The sequence below is a fragment of the Thermothelomyces heterothallicus genome (genome assembly GCF_042370625.1).
Source record: "Thermothelomyces heterothallicus CBS 202.75 unplaced genomic scaffold P884_scaffold_21, whole genome shotgun sequence".
In the NCBI taxonomy this organism is placed as follows: Eukaryota; Fungi; Ascomycota; class Sordariomycetes; order Sordariales; family Chaetomiaceae; genus Thermothelomyces; species Thermothelomyces heterothallicus.
Window position 1 is genome coordinate 384,109 of NW_027192582.1, and position 18,978 is coordinate 403,086.

An 18,978-nucleotide genomic window follows, 5' to 3' on the forward strand; every position below is an offset into this window, starting at 1 on the left:
TTCCACTAGATCGTTGCAAGCTCTTTCCACACACACCCTCGGGGGTCACAACCTACGTGTGGCATCGATTAGGATATGCGCGGTATACGTAGGAAGGGGCAGAACGATGAAACCAGAAAAGCAGGACAGCCCAAAGTAAACTCAAAACTCGGTACGCTGGCTGAGATGAAGGTGTTCTCAACTAGCAAGCAGAACACTAACCGGCTTCAGCTGTTGACCAGGATGATAACATATATCAGCCCAAGCAAGATCTTACTAAAGTCATCATTCGCTACCAAAGCTTTCGATGCAGCAGTCAGACAGACAGACCCGACAGGCAAGAAGCAGCACGCAGCAAGCACTTGTTTCAAACGCAACACTCCATCGTCGTTGTCGTTGTCATAACTAAATCACCCCCGAAATTCGGCACCTTCAGCAGCTTCCAAGAAGAGAGACATCGAAACTAGATAGAAGAAGTAGATCAACCCCGCCTTGCTTGCGAAAGTGGTATAAATAAGAACTTGGGAGAAAGACACAGATCCCACACCTGAAACGAGCGAGAGAAAAGCGCACCACTACAACAAGGGGATCCTAAGGTTTAAAAAAAATATAAAAAAAAGATATAAGGGAAACAATTCCAGCTTGCCTTGCCGACTTGCCTTTGCACTACTATTACCCCACCCAATCAGGTTTCATATCTCCAACTCTCTCCCTCCCCATCTCATCTTCCATTCCCCCTAGTGCACCATCTGTGAACTCGGTCGCGAGCTCTGTTTTGTTTTTGGGGGGGAGGGGGGTCATCTCAGCGGGAGCCGCCCAGCGCTGAGATGCGCGCGCCCGAGGGCCGGTGGATCAGACTCTCTGGCTGCTTACCCACGACGCCCGATTCCGTCGGGTGGGGAGCGGGGATTGGGTTGCCCTCGTCGGCGTCACGGGCGACGCGCTCGTCGGGGGTGAGGTCATCGACGTCCTCGTCGTCCTCGACAATCTTCGTGGGGATGTCGTGCTGCTGTTGCCCGTGTCCGTTTCCTCCCCCCCCGTGAAGTTGGAGGAGGTACTGCTGGGAGGTTCGCTCAGGGGTCGTGGCCGTCGTGCTCGCGAAAGACATGCTAGTGCTGCTGCGGTTGGGAATGAGATCCGGTGTGGGTGGGATGCTAGATGTGCGCCCGCTGTGGGGCCGAAGGAGGGTGACGCTGCTGCTATCGTCACCGACATCGGACGTGGCCGTCGAGGTGGACGAGGCGTTACCGTCATCGCTGGGTGCGACTGAGAGAGAACTCCCTCTCCTACTTTTTGACAAGTCCCGAGCCCTGGAAGCCGACGATTGAGGCCTCCCGAGCTCGGCGTCCTGGGCGAGTTGCAGGCCCTCGACTGCGGCCTGGCATTGCTCCGCAATGTTGCGGATGATGTGCGCGATGGCATCCGTCTTGTCCTTGAGGTGGCGATCCGCCACGTCGATGAACGTCTGCGTCGAAATCCGCCTTCTGGCGAGTGTGAGGTTCTTGATGAACCGGGCGTCGCTCTCTTCCATGCCTTCGCCTGGACAACTGTTAGTCGCGGTCGCGATTATTTTTTTTTGGGGGGGGAGGGAGAGGTTATAGGGGGGTGAATGGTCCTACGCTCGGCAATAGCGGCAGCTTCCGCCTCCTCCTGGGCGGCAAAGCCTGCCTCGATCTCGGCGGCGAGTTCCTCTGGGGACGTCAGTGTCTTGACGAGGTGCTCCATGTGGTGGTGCTGTCCCGAAATCAAGCTGCGGAGGTGCAGCACGACGCGGCGCGCTTCGTCGCGCTGCCGGGCAATCGTCATGTTGGTGTGCTGCAGAGCGCTGAGCTCCTTCCTGTTCCTCTTGCGCTCCCTCTCGAGCTCCTCGGCAATCTCCTGCTGCAGAACGAGCGCCTCGAGGGCATCGTCGCGCTGCTTCTCGGTGCCGGCGAGACGGGCCGAGAGCCTGCTTGCATCGTCCTTCTGCTGGTCGATTAGCGCGGCAAGGCGGCGGTTCTCGCGCTTGTGCCCCTCGATCTTGACCTTGAGCTCCTGGGTCTCCTTCGTGAGAGTGTCGGCAAAAGCTTGGAATTTAAGGAACTAGAAGCGCGTTAGCAGGCCTAGAGTCATTTCCCATCCCCGCCTTGTTGGCACTCACCTGCTGCTTCCAGTTCTCCAACTCCTCGTTGAGGTAGTTATTCCTCTTGGTAACCTTGCTGAGCTCCGTATCCAGCCGGCCCTTGAGGTTGATGAAGTCCTGCCAAGCCTCGAGCGCGTCTCTCGAGTACTGGTTCCGCTCACGGACAATCTCGTTGAGGTGTCTCATCGAGACCTTTGTCATCAGCGGCTTCTTCACAGACCCGCCGAAGACGGCTTTTAGACCCGTGTTACGGCTCTGTAAGAAAAGCGTCAAGTCAGCATCCAATCTTTGGAAACATTCTCCCATACTCCGACTAGTGGGATGCAACTTACAATCTTCTCGCAGACGTGGTCCATGACAGCCATGACAGCATCCTGGTTCCACCACTCAGGGTCCTGGATGGACTCGACCTCACCGCGCATAACGATAATCTGACCGGCCGGAACCAGCTTTCCGCCGCCGTAGGCCGAGCGAAGGTGCTGGGGCACGCCCGAGGGCGTGACATCGCCGTTCAGCGCCTGGGTCAGCCTCGTCACGAACTTGTTGCGCTGGCTGGGCGTGAGGGCGGTGGGCGGGTTGGAAGTGAGGACAAAGTTGCGGTCGAGATCGACGACCAGGGCGTCGCTGGGCGCCGTGAAGAGCGACCTGCACTCGGCCGTGATACCGAGGATGTACGGGCCGGGCTCCTCGACGAGGTCCTTGGCATGGCGCGCGTGCACGACGGGGACGTAGAGGCCGCTCCATTCGTAGACGCGGACGCAGAACCGGACAGTTTCGGCAGCCATTGTCAGCATGGCAGGATAGTGGCTGACGAAGATGATGCGGCGGGTCGGCGAGATGGCCGCCTCGATGACGCCGACGATGTTGGGGATCGACAGGCAGCAGAACAACGGCCACATGGCGAAGTTCTGGAAGCCGGTGGGCGAGGAGGGGAACTGGTAGCAGAGCGCGTAGTCCTTCATGTCGATGCGCACCAGATCGTTCAGGCGAGGAGCAGGGAAGCTCAGAATCCGCGAGACCTCCTCGGCGTGGAAGAGGTTGGTCGCCTTGTTCCAGTGGATCCACATGCCCCGGAGATAGTCGCCGAGCAGGTTGTAGAGCGGGTAGCGCGAGAGGAACGATAAGCAGTAAGGGATCCAGTACTGCTCCTCCGGGTTGTCGTAGAAGTCGGGCTCTGTCCGCCTCCTGAGCTCACGGATCGTCTCGGCCCGCTTCTCGTCGGCGCGCGACCAGACGCGCAGGCAGATACCGTAAAGCGTGTGGGACGAGTCCTGTTGGAGAACGAAAGCGTGATGGACGCAGTGAGGCTGGGTGCGGCCGGTGCAAATCTCGACGTCGTGAGGGAAGCAGGCCTAGAATGAGGATTGGTCAGTCAAGGCTGCTCGGGTCAAGGGTACCGAAAACCAAAGTTTCGAGCGAGCCACTCACCCTCATGGCAGCGTGCAGAGCCCTGGCGATCTCATTGTCTTGCTCCAACCTCGGGCTGCTCCCCAGGATCTCGGGCAGCCAAAATTGAGGAACGGCACCCTTCATGTGGCCAATCTTGCCCTGCGGAGGGGGCGGCGCCTTCACCCATTGCGACGGCTCGCGGCCGACACCGCAGACCATGTAGGCATGAGTGAGCGTCTTGGGCGTCCTCTGCTGCGGCTTCATGTTCAGCGTCGACGGAATCGGCTGGGTAATTCGAGAATGAAGAGATGAGGTCCGGCTCGGAATGATCAGGTTGCTGTCGGCCTGGTCGCGGGTGACGGGGCGGGCATCGCGGTCGCTAGTCCGCGGACGGGAGAAGGAAGCGTGGGTGTTGAGTGACGGAGGCATCTCAGCGTTGTGCTGGAGCCACCCGAGGTTACCGATTACTTGATTTCGTCACCAACTGTCGGGCTCCGCTGCGACCGCTACACAATGTCTCGATGGTTGACGACTCGTCTGGGCGGGTCGAATTAATCGAAGAAACCACAGCAGGCCATGCGATGATCGGCTTGCGGAGGCTCTGGGAAACAAGCTCCGGGCGTGTTTCGTTGTTTCAACGCGAGGTCAAAAGGACGACGGGAGAGAGAGAGAAAGAAAAAAAAAGGAGCCACGGGCAACAGCAACAAAGCAATTGCAACTTGAGTGAGGGGCACGGCGCAATCGAGGCAAGCTTCGGCCTCCCGAGACAAACGAATGCGCTAGCGAGAGCAAGGACGAACAGGCTCGCTGTTTGGTGCTCTCGGTGCTACCCACGCGCTGCTGGGTTGTCCCTAGGAGGAAAAACTCGGGCGCGGAAAATAAGGGCAGGGGAAATCTCAGGTTCACGAGAGTCGCACGGTCGGAGGGGAAAAAAAAAAGAGGCAAGAGGAAAAAGAAAGGCTTCGGAAAAGAGAGAAGGACCGAGCGCCGTGGGAGGGAGGACCAAACTCAGAATCCGTCGAGCCCAAAATGTGGCGGCCAGGAGGTGGTGGGATGTGATGGGGAAAACGGGAGCAAATGAGGGCACTTGGGGTGCGCCGCGCTCAGCTGGATGGCTTCGCCAATTCGCTGCAACGCAGGCGGGAGGGCCCAGAAGCAAAAGCAGGCTGCAGCTGCAGGTCCAACAGCAGCCCAAGCAGCTTCGGGTAATTGGGGCCGGCGACGGGGATTTGGGGAAATAAGGTGGAGGCGCTAAACCGCACGAGCGCGTTTGCAGGGCCCCCTAGCCAGGGGCAGGAGCAGGCCCGCGCGTGCCAAGATATTGAACTTCGCGTGCTTGAGCGAGTTGTCGAGGTACTCTGTACATTCCCTCGGGGGTCGGAACAAGTCTGTGGAGAGTTTGTCAGCAAGGGAGAGCCTGTGGGCGGATCCAAAAGAGGTTGTGTTCGGTCCACAATCGGGCAAATGAAGTTTCTGGTACTTGGACTTTACCCCCACCTGGTCTTCTGGAAGCAGAGCCCTGAGCGCTGCACCTCCCGCAATTCAAGGACCCCTGAATGGTCCTTGTTCATTTTGTGCGGTACAGTACACTACTGTACACAAACAGAGCTGCGTTTGTGCCTGCAGATTTCGCCCAACTCTTATTCGCGCGTTGATACATGGCATCTTCCGACACATACGTAGTGTAGCCGCAGTGCAGCCTCTTCGGTCCGCCCAATGCATTGGATCGATAGAGGGTGGGATACGGAGTAGTGTACGGATTACAGGAACGTCATTTGCCGCAGCTGCAACCCGGAATCTGCGTTTTTTTTACGGCGTTGCAACGGAATACCTATCGAGTGCAACCGTAGTGTACACTAGCTCAGATTGGACCGTGCTCAGGGGTTGGCTCCAAAGCGTGTAGGATAATCATACAAGTCATTCGGGCACTCCGTGTAACTGCGGAGCCGTGTAGCGTCATAGTACAGAGTATGTCCGGAATAACTACATAGTACTCTACGGAGTACGGATAACGAACTACTTTACCACTTTCGTGATGCTGCCCTTGCATAACGCCACGCGCACCAGAAACTCAGACATCAACGACACTGATCCTCAACTCCCGCTCTCGTTGAGCCAGTCTGTCGGGTCCGCCAGAAAAGAGACCCCAGACATCGTCCGGGCTCCCGGCTTTGCTCACCGTTTTTTTGGGTATTCGACGAGATGAGGGAACAGAGTGGGTGGCTTGCTCGTCCTCTCATCAGGGAACGAACCCGAGCAAGGAAACGCACAGGCATCGCGCTGCGGAGTCGCCTTTGACGAGCCCGGCCACCACGTCCCAAATGGGTAATTGCGAACAGGCGATCCGCGCGCAGCACCCAAAAAGGGAGGGGGGGAGAGAGAGGGGGGACCGGCCCCATCCAGCGGTCTTCTTCGCCGTTGGAACCGATCTTCCTCGTGTCAACCAACGTTTTTTTCTTCTTCCTATCCCCCTTCGAGAGAACAGCGGTTCACCACGAGCAGGCAAGGATGCCCCCCACCGTCCCTGCTAACCCAAGTTCAGCTTGGCACAGAATCGCGTGCATCACGTTGGTCATGCAGTAACTAGTGTAAATCTCAAATATTCCCGTCAGCAGCGTGCACGTAGTCGTCCGCCACTCAGTACTCCGTCCATACGGTAGTTACACTGCTTGTGTCGTGTGTCAGAGCAGCATAAACACAGCAAATTACTTGAAACGACCTTGTTCCGGATTTACTACGCTTAGAGCCGTAGTGTAGAGGGAGATGTGATCTACCGTTCCGTTTCATCACTTCTGCGCCGACTCGGACCTGTTCGTTTGGTCCTGATAAGCCGATCCGCAAGGGAATGCACATCAGGTCCGCTCCATTCATATTGTGGGGCTGGAATGGATACCCCTAACCGAGCCCTTTGCGCATGATGTGCAGCCATCGGCATTGCTCACGATGGCCGTTAACCGTTGGTGCAATCAAAATGCAAACGCAGTTCCTACGGTGGCGAGCCAAAGTTTTTTTCCCCTACCCAGGTACCGACAGGGGGACCGCCCAAAGTAGTTATACACTAGATTACGACATGTTGATGTTCTTGAGGCGTATGGGTGCAAGATGCAATGGCAACCGGCAGAGAAACAGAAGTGTGACATTAGCTGACGAGCAGAGAAATTGAATCAGCTTCAGACGATGTCCGTCGCGCTGTCGCGTCAGTTAAGCCTGGAATAGACGGCCAACTTGCAACGACAACGAAGTCTTTCGCACCATCAGAGTTTCCTCGGCCGGGGCCGATCAAAAAAGTTCAGCGGAGGGGCGAGAAAACTCGAGGTTGAGTCTCTGAATCATGCTGCTCTGCTGCACCGACCTGACCAAGAGCAGTTACATACTACAGAAGCCGGACGTGTCCATTGGGAAATGTCTTGTTGGTTTGATCGTGAACGTCTCGTACCCGGTGATGCTCAACCAGCTCATAGAACTACCTGCGCTGCTGGTTGGCTACCACCAGAGCTCCAAAGGCCAAACTGCCTTTTGATGCCACAGTTGCATCTACCCAGCAACCCTGCCCAACCCATGCCTGTCCAGGCTCTCAGCGATATGCATGCCCATGCGCCCCAGGTGTCAATTTCCCCTCCGGCATCGCTGCCCCAGATCATGTGAAGCGCTGCATGAAACCCAGATTCGCCAGCCCCTTGAAGCCATACTAGCATGTTTTCCGTTTCGTATCGTCATCACGCCCCAACTCCCCGCCCAGAAAACAAGAACGATACTGGAAGCCTTGTGCCGCCGCCAATGAAAGAAATAGAAAAGCAGTCCCGAACACCATGTGTAAGTGACTAGTCGTACAGCAAAAACGCCAGTCGCACTTCGGGCGAGACCGGTCCGGGATTACGTGGCGAGAAAAAGAGCGGAACTACTGAGAAGGCGCTGTCTGGGGCCCTCGAGAGCGATAACCACCACTGCCGCCGCGGCCGCCACGGTAATCCCGGCGTCCACGACCACGTCCCCGGCGGAAACCGCCGCGCGGGCCCCCGTCAACACTGCCCAGGCCGAACGTCTCAATGTTCTTGCGCGTTTCCTCGCCGCGCCAATGAGCTCCGCCGGGCCGCTGCGCCGCATTTTCTCTGTCCTTCAAATCACTCGAAATATTGTCAAAGAACGACTTGTTCTTGTTGTAAGCCGGCGCCGCCGGAGGTATGGCGTCAGAAGCCTCAGGATCAGCACCGTTTGCCAAACCAGCCTCGCCAAGCGAAGAGCTGGCAACGGCCTCCTTAACAATATCTTGCTTGTTGAATTTTGCGTTGGCCGAAGCAAAGTCAAAGTCTGTATCAGGAACCTCAACCTTGGCGGGACGAGGGCCGCGGCCACGACCGCCCCGGTTGTTTTGACCAGAGCGAGCAGCATTGATCCTCATCTCGTTCACCCGCTTGGTCAAATTATCCACGCCGTTAGTTTCCGCCTGCTGTAAGGTGGTAGCGGAGCTGTCAACCTGCGCCATGGCACGCGCTACAGCATCCTTGGCGGCCTGTGTGGCATCCCTCAAAGCGGCGGCGGCGGCAGCCGTGTTGGTCTGGTCGGCAAGTGGCTTGGGACCGGACTGGTTCTGGGCAACCTTGGCAGTGAGAGCAGCCGGGAGAGGAACAGCTGGCATAATCTGCGTAGGGCGGTTGCCCTTGGGGCCGGTCGGAACTGAGGCGGCTTGGCCGGCGGCTGTCGGTGATTTGTTCGAAATCGACGCAGCCGTGGCATTGACTTCCTCAACCGTGGGTTTCGATTCGACCGGCGGTGGGGGTGGCGCAGATGCAGCCGGCTGCTGCTGCGCCAGGTCCGCCGCCTTTAGTTCAGATGAGGCACTGGCTGGTTGAGAGGGGGTAGTAGGCGTCCTGTCGGCGGCAGGACCAATTGGAGCCGGCTTTTGTGTCGGACCCTGATTGCTGGGAGTCTGGTTTGCAGACTGTCGGCCTTGACCAGGAGCACCCGGTGCGCCGGGTGCTCCTGGGTGGCCACCGGGCCCAGGCTGGAACGGATAAGGGCTCCACGGGCCGTGCCCCATGGGGGGGAATTCCTGCCCAGGCGGGAACCACCCCGGAGGCGGGTATGGCATGCCACCGAACGGGCCGGGGCCAGGACCTGGCGCTCCAGCGCGACCCCATCCGGACATATGAGGGGGGAAATAACCGAAACCCGGCGCGCCATGCGGAGGGCCTTGCTGGTTCTGAGGACCAGCATGACCGATCGGACCTTGCGGACCCTGGGGGCCTTGAGGTCCAACCGGCCCCGACAGACCAGGGGCGGCATTGCCGGGACGGGGCCGGGCCTGGGACAAAGTCGTGTTAGCGACTCTTCTCACCCCAAAGAACGTTGTGTTTGAAAAGATCGACTTCAAGGCCTCTGTTCAGAAGGAAGGCAACGGAAATCTCAACATTGTTTGTTTGCGCATTTCAGACAATCAAGTTTTACATCCGTAATGGTTCATCATTTGAGGGTCGAGGTGGGCGTGGGGAGACTCAAGTAAGACTTACGCCAAGAATCGCTGGATCATTCGGGACTGCGGGCGGCTTCTCTTCTTTTACGGGCGCTGGACCTTCTTCGATCCTCAAGTCCTTGACATCGGTGCCACGGAAGACAATGTACTCGTAGAGCTGGTCCGATGGCGGGACAAATTCGTCGGGATTGGTTTTCCGATGCTCGGTTCCAAATGACCTCACATTCTCAAGGGAGACGGTCGAGTCATCCGAGTTGATGCTATGCAGAGTGCCAGAATAGCTGGAAAGAGCAATCGTTAGCCCAAGGTGATGGAAAAGAGGGGAGGAGCGAGGATCTTGGGTATTGTCACCTACCGAATGTCGCTCCTGGATATGAGGGATATTCTGGCTCTGCAAACACGATGAGTAGTTAGCGTCTGGCGGGCCGAGAAAAGCAAATGCCGGCCGGTGCGCGAACGAACCCGATGAATTCGGACATCTTGACAGGTCGAAGATGCTCGTGGCGAAATGCAGGGTACTCAGCGCCAACGCGCGAGGATCAAGATTACGCGGGTATTGAATATGAATCGAAATTGAGATTAAAAATCGACAACGTCTCCTCGGAGACAGGCAGGATAGCTTGGGTTAAAGGGCGGTCGTGGCTCGCGCGTCGCGCACCATGATTTGTGGCAGTTTTGTGCTTGTTGGGTTGCGAGGTTGGAGGAAGGTAAGGGCGAGAAGGATGCACAACCTATGAAAATTCAGCATCTTTTCAGCCTCCTGCATTCTCGCCTGGAATGTAAATTTGGCCCGTGCACTCAGCTCAGCCCAGTTCCCATTGCACTGCCACAGTGCAGCCACGGGGTCAAAGGCGACTCGTAAAAAAAGTGTCCATCAGGCAAAACCTGTAGCATCTCTTACGCTTGTAAGACGAGAAACGAGCCATTTCGGGCGAACCCTTACGAGAATAGGGGCCCATTCGAGCGCATGGTCAGGATATGGAAAAATTTGGAATGCGCAGATGCAAAAGTTCGCTTCAATCTCTCGAGGCGTACTCCCCGTCAACCCTCGACTAGCAGGAGCCTGTGCCAACGCCCCCCGGCGACGCGACGTACTAACGGTTTTCATGCAGTTGCTTTGGACAGCCGTAACCCATTGATGGCAGGTTCTCCAGCTGTTATACACAGCTTTTGAGCGAAGATGTCTAAGGCGGCTATAAACAAAAATAGCATCGGCCACCGAAGGGTTCGGAGTGAGCCGTGATGTCTGGAAGAGGACGCATTAAGCGTTCGGTAAGCCGGTTTTGCCCTGAAAGACTGGGGAACGATTCATTGGCGTTGTGCAGGTTCTTTCGGCTTCAACTTGGGTTCAGAGTTGGCCCAGGAAGCAGCCGATAATCAGCGTACGGAGTATCGCAGAGTAATCCGTATTCTAATCCGTATCCCCATTACCGAATGCACCCCGTCTGCTCCAGTTCACATACAAGGCACGATAGATGGTCCGTGCTTTGCTGCTGTGGTTGAGTGTAATCTGTAATTGCCGGTCATTCGTCTTTTGGCAATGACTCTCTCGGCGAAATGAATATGACGATCGAAGCCTTCAGTGCACTCGAGGCTTTTCAGCGTACTTTGGGTTTCCCTGATATTTTTGCCACCTTTCGGTATCTGCAGGGGCAAACGTACTACAGCAGATGATTGTCTATGCTTGACTGCCTGTCGCACCCTTAGCATTCCTTGTCGAAGGATCGAAACCAAGTCACATTCACCCATCGTGTTGAACCCCTCCATACCCCACCATTCCACCCAAAGGAGACCTCACACCATTACGCATCAACCGTTTGTCCGATATCTCGCCTAAACGTATTTTTTGCAAACCGAGCTATCATGGCCAGCAGACAGTTGCGCAAGCTCCGGAAACAGCAAGAGCTGTTGAGCCTCCAGAATGGCGCTGCCGATAAAAGTGAAGAAGAAACCGAGGATGAACCGATCGTCGCAAGACCTCGGGCCAACATGTTCTCGGGGTTTGCCGCTCTAGGAGACGAGGGCGACGATGGAAACGATGACGAGGACCAGAAGAGCGACGAGGGAGACGCTCGGCAGGCAGGACACCAGGAGCAAATAGCGGAAGAGGCAGAGCCCGCCAAGAAGACCAAGAAGAAGCAGAAAAAGAAAAAGAAGAAAGGCAAACAGGCCGGACAGCCAGCGCCAGCCCAAGATGAGCGCGACTCCGTCGATGAGATAGACCGGGCACTTGAAGAGCTCAAATTCGAGTCCCAGCAACCGGGTGATGTTGTCGAAACCCCAGCTGGGGGCGAATCCGCCAACGAGCTCAACGAGCTTCTACGTATCAACTTCCAGCATCTCAAGGCCATGAACGAGATGCGAAGGGTCTTTGGCAAGGCCATGGACGTGGCCGAAGTTGAGGAGCGCACTCAGGAAAACCGACAGCGCGGGCTGCCCCAGAATGTCGACCTTGAGACTTTCCTCAGTGCTCGCGCTGCCCACCCAGGCCAGGGGTCCCAGAACAACAAGAGCATGTTTGACACTATTTTGCGCACGAATCCGTTCATTGATGGCAAGAAGACTTGGCCCCGCGGCACGGCTCAGGGGCTCAAGATGATTCGCGTCACCGAGGGATCGCAGGACGAAGTCGAATTCGCCTTTGCACACGATAAAACCTACGACGCCTTGGAAGGCAGCTTCTTCGGCTTGGTCCAGATGTACGACCCCATGCAGATCGTCCACTTCTTGTACAGGTACCCGTACCACGTCTCCTCGCTTATCCAAGTGAGCAAGGTCGCTCGTCAGGACCAAAACTCTGCCTTGGCAGCAGACCTCATCGAGCGCGCCCTCTTCACCTTTGGCCGGGTCAGCCTCAGCGAGTTCCGCAAGAAGCTGGAAAAGGGCCAGGCCAGGATGAGCTTCTCCAGACCCGAGAACCGCCAGTTCTACCTGGCCGGCTACAACCTTATCCAAAAACTAGTGCTGAAGGGCACCTACCGGACAGCACTCGAGTGGGCCAAGCTCTTCCTGAGCATCAACCACGACGACCCCTACGGCATGATCAACTGGATCCATGTCCTTGCCATCCGTGCCCGCGAGGCTAAGTGGTTCATCAAGTTTTGCAGCTCGGACGCCCTCACCAACGCAAGCAGCACCTACGCCAAGCAGACCCTCCCCCTCGCCCACTTCCAGCTCGGCGACACCGCCGCGGCCAAGTCCACCCTCACCAAGGGGATGCAAACTCTTCCGTGGCTCTATTGCGCCCTCTTTAGCGCTCTCAACCTGGATACCCCCAGGCCGATCTGGGGCATCCAACCGCGCAACGAAGACGAGGCGCTACACACCGAACTCTATATCCACACCGCCAAGGACCTCTGGAACACGCCGCAGCACATTAGCCTCCTCAAGGACGCCGCGGCGTCCGTATCGATCCCACCCAACTACGCATCCGCCCTGGGCCCCCCACCGGCCGTCTCGCTGGCGACGGCTCGCTTCATCTACCTCGACAACACGCCGGCGCTCATGTCGGCCGTCCCGCGCGGGATGCTGCACACGGCCGTTCCCAACTTCGACTTCGACCCGCTGCCGCCGCCCGAGGAGGCCAACACGTTCTCGTCCGAGACCCAGCGGCTGCCCTGGCGCGTCACCCAGGCCGAGCGCGCGCGCTCCGCCGTCGGCCAGCTGCCCGGGATGCGCGCGGCGATTGCGCGGCTGCGGGAGGAGATCGAACGCGAGGTCGAGGAGCGCGTGCGCGGGCGGCGGCACCTCGCGGGCGGCGGCGAGGCGGGCGGTGACGGCGTCGATGATGACGGGCAAGAGGACGACGGCGCGGCTGACGAGGCCGCAGCCGAGGCGGAGCAGCGCAGGCGGTTCTTGCCCAGGGAGTCGCCGGCGCCGGGGATCATGAACTACCTGAGATACATCATGAACGGGAACTTGGAGGTGGTCGATCAGCTAGAGGAGTGGCAAGCACCGACCGGCATGCCCGGGGGGTGGGGTCAGGGGGAGGGCTGGGAAGAGGAGGATGATTTCGAAGGCGTGGATGAGTTCGAGGGCCCGGACGATTTCGAGGGAGGAGGGTATGGAGATGAGGCGGATAGAGAATAGGTGGTGGCTTGAACGCCGCGTGCTGTGGCATGATTGGTATGTTGCGGTATGTTGCGGGAGTATGTATATAACTAGCCGTAACAGTGTGGTCGGGCAGATGATATACCGAGATTGGGCCTTGGGAGATGGTTGACGGGCCCGCAAAGTTTTAAATAAAAGCATAACTTCCATGGTTCATCGATCCGAATGTGCGTGTCCGATGCATATCTTCTTCGATCAGAGAAAGGGCCCGGGCCCCTGCAATGTGGCTCGCGAACCATCTACGGAGTACGCGGCAGCTTCCCACACCCTAGACTGCGAACAGGAACGGAGCATCTCTGCCCGGAACGGAAGGGCTCGGCAGCGTTGTTTTAGGCTACCTGGAGGGCAGGTTCAACTCGAGATGTAACAATGGGTCAGGATGGTGAGCACGTTTCATGTCCAAGGCGCAAACACACCTGAGCCTCCACGACAAGTCATCATGAAACACGTTCTCACTGCGGCGATAGTGGCGGTCTTGCATCCCCAAGATAAAGACGTACTGTACTGTACTGTACTGTACGAGGCCGGTGACACTGTGGAAGGACCTGGCACAAGCCCGGCATTGAGACTCTTGTTTACCTGACGCAGCCGGTTGTTGAGTCCCAGCTTGTGCCTCCTGAAACTATTGGTAAGCGAGGGGAGGCAATCCTCAATCCGTAGGTACTTCTGTGCGGTACCTAAGCCTGGTGCACCGCCGCCACTGTTCGGTCAAGCGGCCGATATTGGGGTGAGGAACGAAGCGGGACGTCACCAAATACATTATTAATGAAGCACCCAATTTATTCCGCGGCGCAAATGGCGCAATTGCCTCGGTGGCACAATGACCGGGCTTGGTGTGGTTGCCGTTCGGGCACAGTTGTCGCAATCTGGCGACTTTCCGTCGCTAAAATAGCGCTGCGAGACCGCAACGCAGCGGACCCCGCCCTGCCGACAAGGTCGCGGGGCACATCCGCCTCAAGGACTCGAAACCATCACACCCTCTTTATTTAACCTTGATAAACGGCCGTCCAGCTCCACCGACTAGGTCCTCCTTATATACCCGCGTGTTGGCCGCTCCGAATCGCCCCAGAGCGTCTGTTACCACACTCAAATCCTACATCATCGCCTGGTCACAAAGAACACTGGGCCGTCGCAACCCCGAGAACCCCGCTATCGCACCACTCGTTTGCTCTCGGCACCCCGAATCTACACCCAACCGGAAAAGGAAATAGACACAATGGCCGACGTCGTCGCTGCTTCGGGCCCCGCCCCCGGCGAGCACAAGTACCAGTTCAACGTGAGCATGTCGTGTGGCGGCTGCTCCGGCGCTGTCGAGCGTGTTCTCAAGAAGCTAGAAGGTGCGTCCGGGCAACCATTAACCTGGCCCTTCTCGTTTCCCCCCCCCCCCCCCCCCAAAAAAAAAGACCATAATCGCACCCCTTGGTTGTCTGCGCAATCGCTAAACAACTGAACGGCGGGAAACAGGCGTCAAGTCCTTCGAAGTCTCTCTCGAGTCTCAAACAGCCACCGTCATCGCCGAGGAGTCGCTGCCGTACGAGAAGGTGCTGCGCACGATTGCCAAGACCGGGAAGAAGGTCAACAGCGGTGAGGCAGACGGGGTCGCGCAGAGCGTTGATGTGCCGGCTGAGTAGGGAGCTTCGCTTGGTTGGAGGACGAGAATTCCCTTTTATTGAACATTTACTGAGCATTGGGCCGGTCTCTTTCAATTTCCTGCGCAGGGATCTCAAGGGAGACAACACGGTACTGGGTATGGCATGCCACGAGCGTCTCTTTGCGGGCTGCTTGAAGCGCAATGATCAAGGTTTAGACGTGTGATAAGAGCGCCACAACGTCACTTCAGCTCTGTTCTCCAAGATTCCACCTCGATGATGCCCGACCGCTTTGGATCTCGATACATCCCAGTCAAGACCCGCAGAAGTAGATGTCGGGAAGTCCAGCCCGCGCCGAAGATGGGCTGATGGTGAAGTATGCGCACACTTGGCACATTCAACAGATGGGCTCCGATGGAGGAATCTAAGGGCGTTTCAACCTGACTTCTACGCCTTCGGTTGAGCAGATCCCCAAAGCACGGGCTAACTATAGGGAAACGTGGATCCATCAAACGAAGTTACACAAAATTGGACCGCTATGGCGGCGTCCCCTGCTACATGGATAAAGATGAACTAATCATGCCAAATACCCCAGGGTAACCAGAGCAGCTTCTTGGGAGGCGGCCCTTATCTCCTTCCCGGAAAATGCGAGAATGGGAGCGAGAGGCAGGTGATAGAAATATCTGGTGGCAGGGTTGGTCTGACAGCTGAGTTTCAAGTGAGACTCGGACGATGTGCCCTCCCTATTCGAGCTGTTGCCACATATGTTGCATCAAACGCTGCCTAGAAAGAATATAATGGAAAGAGAAAAGGAGAGAAGCCAACCAAAGAAGGGAACGAAGGCGTAACTTGCTCGCCTCCCGATCACGAAGGCGTCGGGTTGCAGCGTTTTGATGCATATACCAACGTCTTCTGATGTCACAACCCGGCGGAATGCAGGTTCGGCTCCGAGAAAAGGGCGCGATCATAGCATTGCGGCATCCGTCGGTATACGGACTCACAGATCCCCTCGGGCTTCAGGTTGGCATGGTGCTGAGCTTGATGCCGAGCAGCTACGCCCCATGTCTCTTCTGACCTTTGCCATGGTAGTAGGTACGCCAGGAGCCTACGGAGGAACCAGATAACATTTACGCTGGGGGAATGAAGTATCTCATGTTATTTGCCCGAGATAGGTGAGTAGGGAGGAAAGTACCAAAGAAGTTGCGCCTTCTGCTATGAGCGAACGGACGTTGCAGAATGTGAAGGTGCCGCCTGTGTGTCTGCGCCTTCCGAGCCCCCGACAGGATTCTGCACGCACTGAAGTTGACCGAGCCGGCAGACATCCACTCACAGTGCAGCTTCGGGACCAAACTTTGCTGCTTGAGTTTGCCAATGCCCGATGGTGTCATCTCTGTGATGTGCCTTCCGAATCCCGTTGACGGCTCTTGCTCTTGCACAAATGCATGGCTTGCACGGCGCCCACATGCTGGGCCGCCATGGCCTAAACATTGCGTCAATCCCATTCTCCTCCCCAGGCAACTCACAGTCCTTCTTATAACAGAAATGGCACGTTTGGCGCATTATCTGGCGTCAATTTCCACCTGAAATCTACGACCATCCCCGATCTCTTGTCAACACATGGAAGGCCGGTTGTATCAACGGCGAGAGAGCACAATATCGATGCACGACTCCTCCCTATGAAACATCCCATAACTGGCACTCCTTAGCTCACCCAGAAGCCAAAAAGCGTTGTGACAATTACAGTCCGGGGGTCATGGAGGCTGGATCTGAGAGCGAACCCCCGGGATCGGGAAGCGGACCGCCGGAACAGAAAACAGTTCCCGCGCCCCTTCAGGTAGCTCCATCTGGGAATAACAAGGTTAGACGCCCGCGCCAGGTCAAGTCTTGTATCGAATGCAGGTGAGATGTGTCGCAACTTGTTTACCGGGGCTAGCCACGCTGACGCGGAATTAGGAGGCGCAAGTTGCGGTGTGACCGTCAGGACCCGTGTTCTCAATGTCGAGGACATCCGCGGGTGTGCAGATACCGCGAACCGGGAACCCGCTATGACCCCGATCTCTCGGACAGCGAGTCCAGCGGACAGTCCGCGAAACAATCTCGGCTCAAACCCCGGGGAATGGATGATGGAAATGTCTCTCGCCCATTAACTCTAACCGATACCATCCAGGGACGGCTTGAGAAGAATCTTCAAAGAGCAGGAGGCAACTATATTCGTGATTCATCAAACCTCACAGATTCCTCCGGAACGCTTCTTCAGCAGACCCCCTATGGCTCGGCACATACAAACACCCATACGCCCGCGGATTCAATAGGCCTCCAGGGGGTAGCCTTCCAGCACGCTCGTCATGTGCTGGACGATGGTCGCCCCCGAGCTCCAGCAAACCTGACTGCTTCGCCTGACATAGTTCTTCAGCGACAGCCCACCAATGTGGAACAAGGCCACATTGGTCGCCCATTGAATCCGTCATATGTCCCTCCACAACACTTTGCGCAAAGCCACTATGCCTTGGGCCCCAGCCATTCCGTTGGTTCACAGGGCCTGGCAACCCCGGCCGGAGGTTCCCGCGGGCAGAGTCACTATGGCGTCGACCCGGATTATATCCGTCATCTTACGAACCCGACGCATCTTCGCGGTGAGCATGACATCGCTGCCCGACTCAAGCTGTTGGAGTCGCTCCTCTTGGAGCAGGCATCGTCGACCCACCACGATCCCGTCTTGCCGTCTGAAAGACCCCGGCGCCACTTTGTCAGGAACCAACCGGCATACCGCCGCCCAGAGACACCTATTATCCAAAAGGTGCTTGGTACTGTGAGTGCTCCGCTAATTGTCATGGCCCATGTATCAGAGCCTAATCGGGCATTTAGTTCTACGAGACCAGAGAGGTGATTGGAACAGTTCCCGAGGCCAGCAACCTGTTGGACCAGTTGAGTGCACTGGCGGACGCGCAACGTACGTTCCAGCGAGAGCATCAAAAGGCCCTTGAACCCTTCGTGGTTCACGTCGAGTCCGTTGTGCCCATTCAGAAGCGAATGGCTGGTATACTGCCTCCTCGACCAGCATGTGATAGACTCGTCGACTTCTACTTTAGTGTATTGGAGACCATGTTTCCAATTGTCCACAAGCCTTCTTTCGGGCGTGAGTACAAAAAGTACTGGGGCGGCAACCTTGAGAACGACGCCTTTCTTCCCCGCCTTCTTTGCATCCTTTGCTTCGCATCTCGGTTTTGCACCGGAACCCAGAGCCATTGCAGCATCCATATCCCCACGGCTTGTGTTCTGGTCCGGGACTGGTTGGATGGTCTGAGGAAAAGGGAGGTATTCGATCCATACATTCTGCAGACAGAGCTCTTGCTATTACTCGCACAGTGGACCATTGGCACTCAGAAAGGAGCTGCATGGGCGCAGCTCAGCTACGTGGTCAGAATGGCGATGGAGTTGGGACTGCATCAGGATCCTTCAGGCCTGGCCGGGATTTCAGAATTCAATATGGAATGCCGGCGCAGGCTGTGGTTCGCAATCATGGAAATGGATTTCTACGTATCTCTGGCCCATAACTGGACCCCTGTGCTCGGTCACAAAGATTACTCTTGCAACCCTCCCAGGAACCTGAACAACGCAGACATGCCAGCTGACGCGCGGACCCTGCCGGAGTCGAAGCCGCTCGATCAGGCGACAGACAACCACCTGCAAGCCTACGCAGCGCAAACATTTCCTCTTCGTATGCAAGCAGCAGACCTCCTCGCACGACTCGACCCAGCCGACGACCATGGCGAGATTCTCGATGTTGGCGCCAAACTGGAGAAGATGCTTGACGACATCAACAAGACCTTTCCTCGTCATGTCCTTGGAAAAGGGCATAAACACAGGGAGTGGCGGCGCCGAGTTCTCCTCGATTTACACCTTCGGCTGCCCCTCATGGCGCTCTACCGCCCCATGGTCGTCGGACGCCCCAACTGCTCGCCGGAAATATCGTGTGGTTATCTCAAATGTTGCATGACTGTGCTTAAATATCTGGACGACGAGCCTATCGGCGACCATGTTGGCAGTCCTGACGTCGCCGCTCTGAGCCTTCTTTTCTTGCAGCGCGCACTCACCGAGGCGGCGTGCGACGTTTGCTGGTACATCAAGCAAGCACGAGAGATCAACTTTGCCGGTGGGTTGATGTGGATTCCGCCTACGGGCTCGAGACGCCGGAATGCAGAGTCGACTCAGCAATACGTATGGTATGTCAAAGTTCTCTCCAAGGTGTTGGGTCTTTGCGACATCAAGGGGCTTCTCACCTGACCGTTGGGAGAGTGTTCCCCCCTCCCGCTAAAACA

At 56.9% G+C, this 18,978-nt stretch overlaps 5 protein-coding genes across 5 annotated transcripts; 3 read left to right on the forward strand and 2 right to left on the reverse strand.

Annotated features, from left to right (window-relative positions):
• Positions 1–781: 781 nt before the first annotated feature.
• P884DRAFT_206511 (AEX-3 domain-containing protein) lies at positions 782–3,919 on the reverse strand (the record flags this gene model as incomplete). Its single annotated transcript, XM_069438723.1, has 5 exons — positions 782–1,518; positions 1,599–2,061; positions 2,120–2,356; positions 2,434–3,453; positions 3,530–3,919. 5 exons carry the CDS (start codon positions 3,917–3,919, stop codon positions 782–784), a joined length of 2,847 nt encoding a protein of 948 aa, XP_069295521.1.
• A 3,469-nt stretch (positions 3,920–7,388) lies between these two features.
• Positions 7,389–9,439, reverse strand: P884DRAFT_271610 (Scd6-like Sm domain-containing protein; the record flags this gene model as incomplete). The annotated part of the gene is made up of 4 exons (XM_069442452.1): positions 7,389–8,792; positions 8,998–9,241; positions 9,316–9,351; positions 9,423–9,439. 4 exons carry the CDS (start codon positions 9,437–9,439, stop codon positions 7,389–7,391), a joined length of 1,701 nt encoding a protein of 566 aa, XP_069295522.1.
• Positions 9,440–10,563: 1,124 nt separating this feature from the next.
• On the forward strand, positions 10,564–13,221 carry P884DRAFT_247996 (transcriptional repressor TCF25-domain-containing protein). The gene has a single exon (XM_069440526.1). It carries the CDS (start codon positions 10,824–10,826, stop codon positions 13,047–13,049), a length of 2,226 nt encoding a protein of 741 aa, XP_069295523.1. The 5' UTR covers positions 10,564–10,823; the 3' UTR covers positions 13,050–13,221.
• Positions 13,222–14,173: 952 nt separating this feature from the next.
• Positions 14,174–14,801, forward strand: P884DRAFT_58269 (uncharacterized protein). Its single transcript, XM_069445972.1, has 2 exons — positions 14,174–14,407; positions 14,535–14,801. The coding sequence occupies exons 1-2, from the start codon at positions 14,287–14,289 to the stop codon at positions 14,699–14,701; spliced, it is 288 nt and encodes a 95-aa protein (XP_069295524.1). The 5' UTR covers positions 14,174–14,286; the 3' UTR covers positions 14,702–14,801.
• Positions 14,802–17,593: 2,792 nt separating this feature from the next.
• Positions 17,594–18,943, forward strand: P884DRAFT_206387 (fungal-specific transcription factor domain-containing protein; the record flags this gene model as incomplete). The annotated part of the gene is made up of 1 exon (XM_069438714.1): positions 17,594–18,943. A coding segment is annotated over one exon (1,350 nt), but the record flags the coding sequence as incomplete, so codon positions are not given.
• Positions 18,944–18,978: the final 35 nt, after the last annotated feature.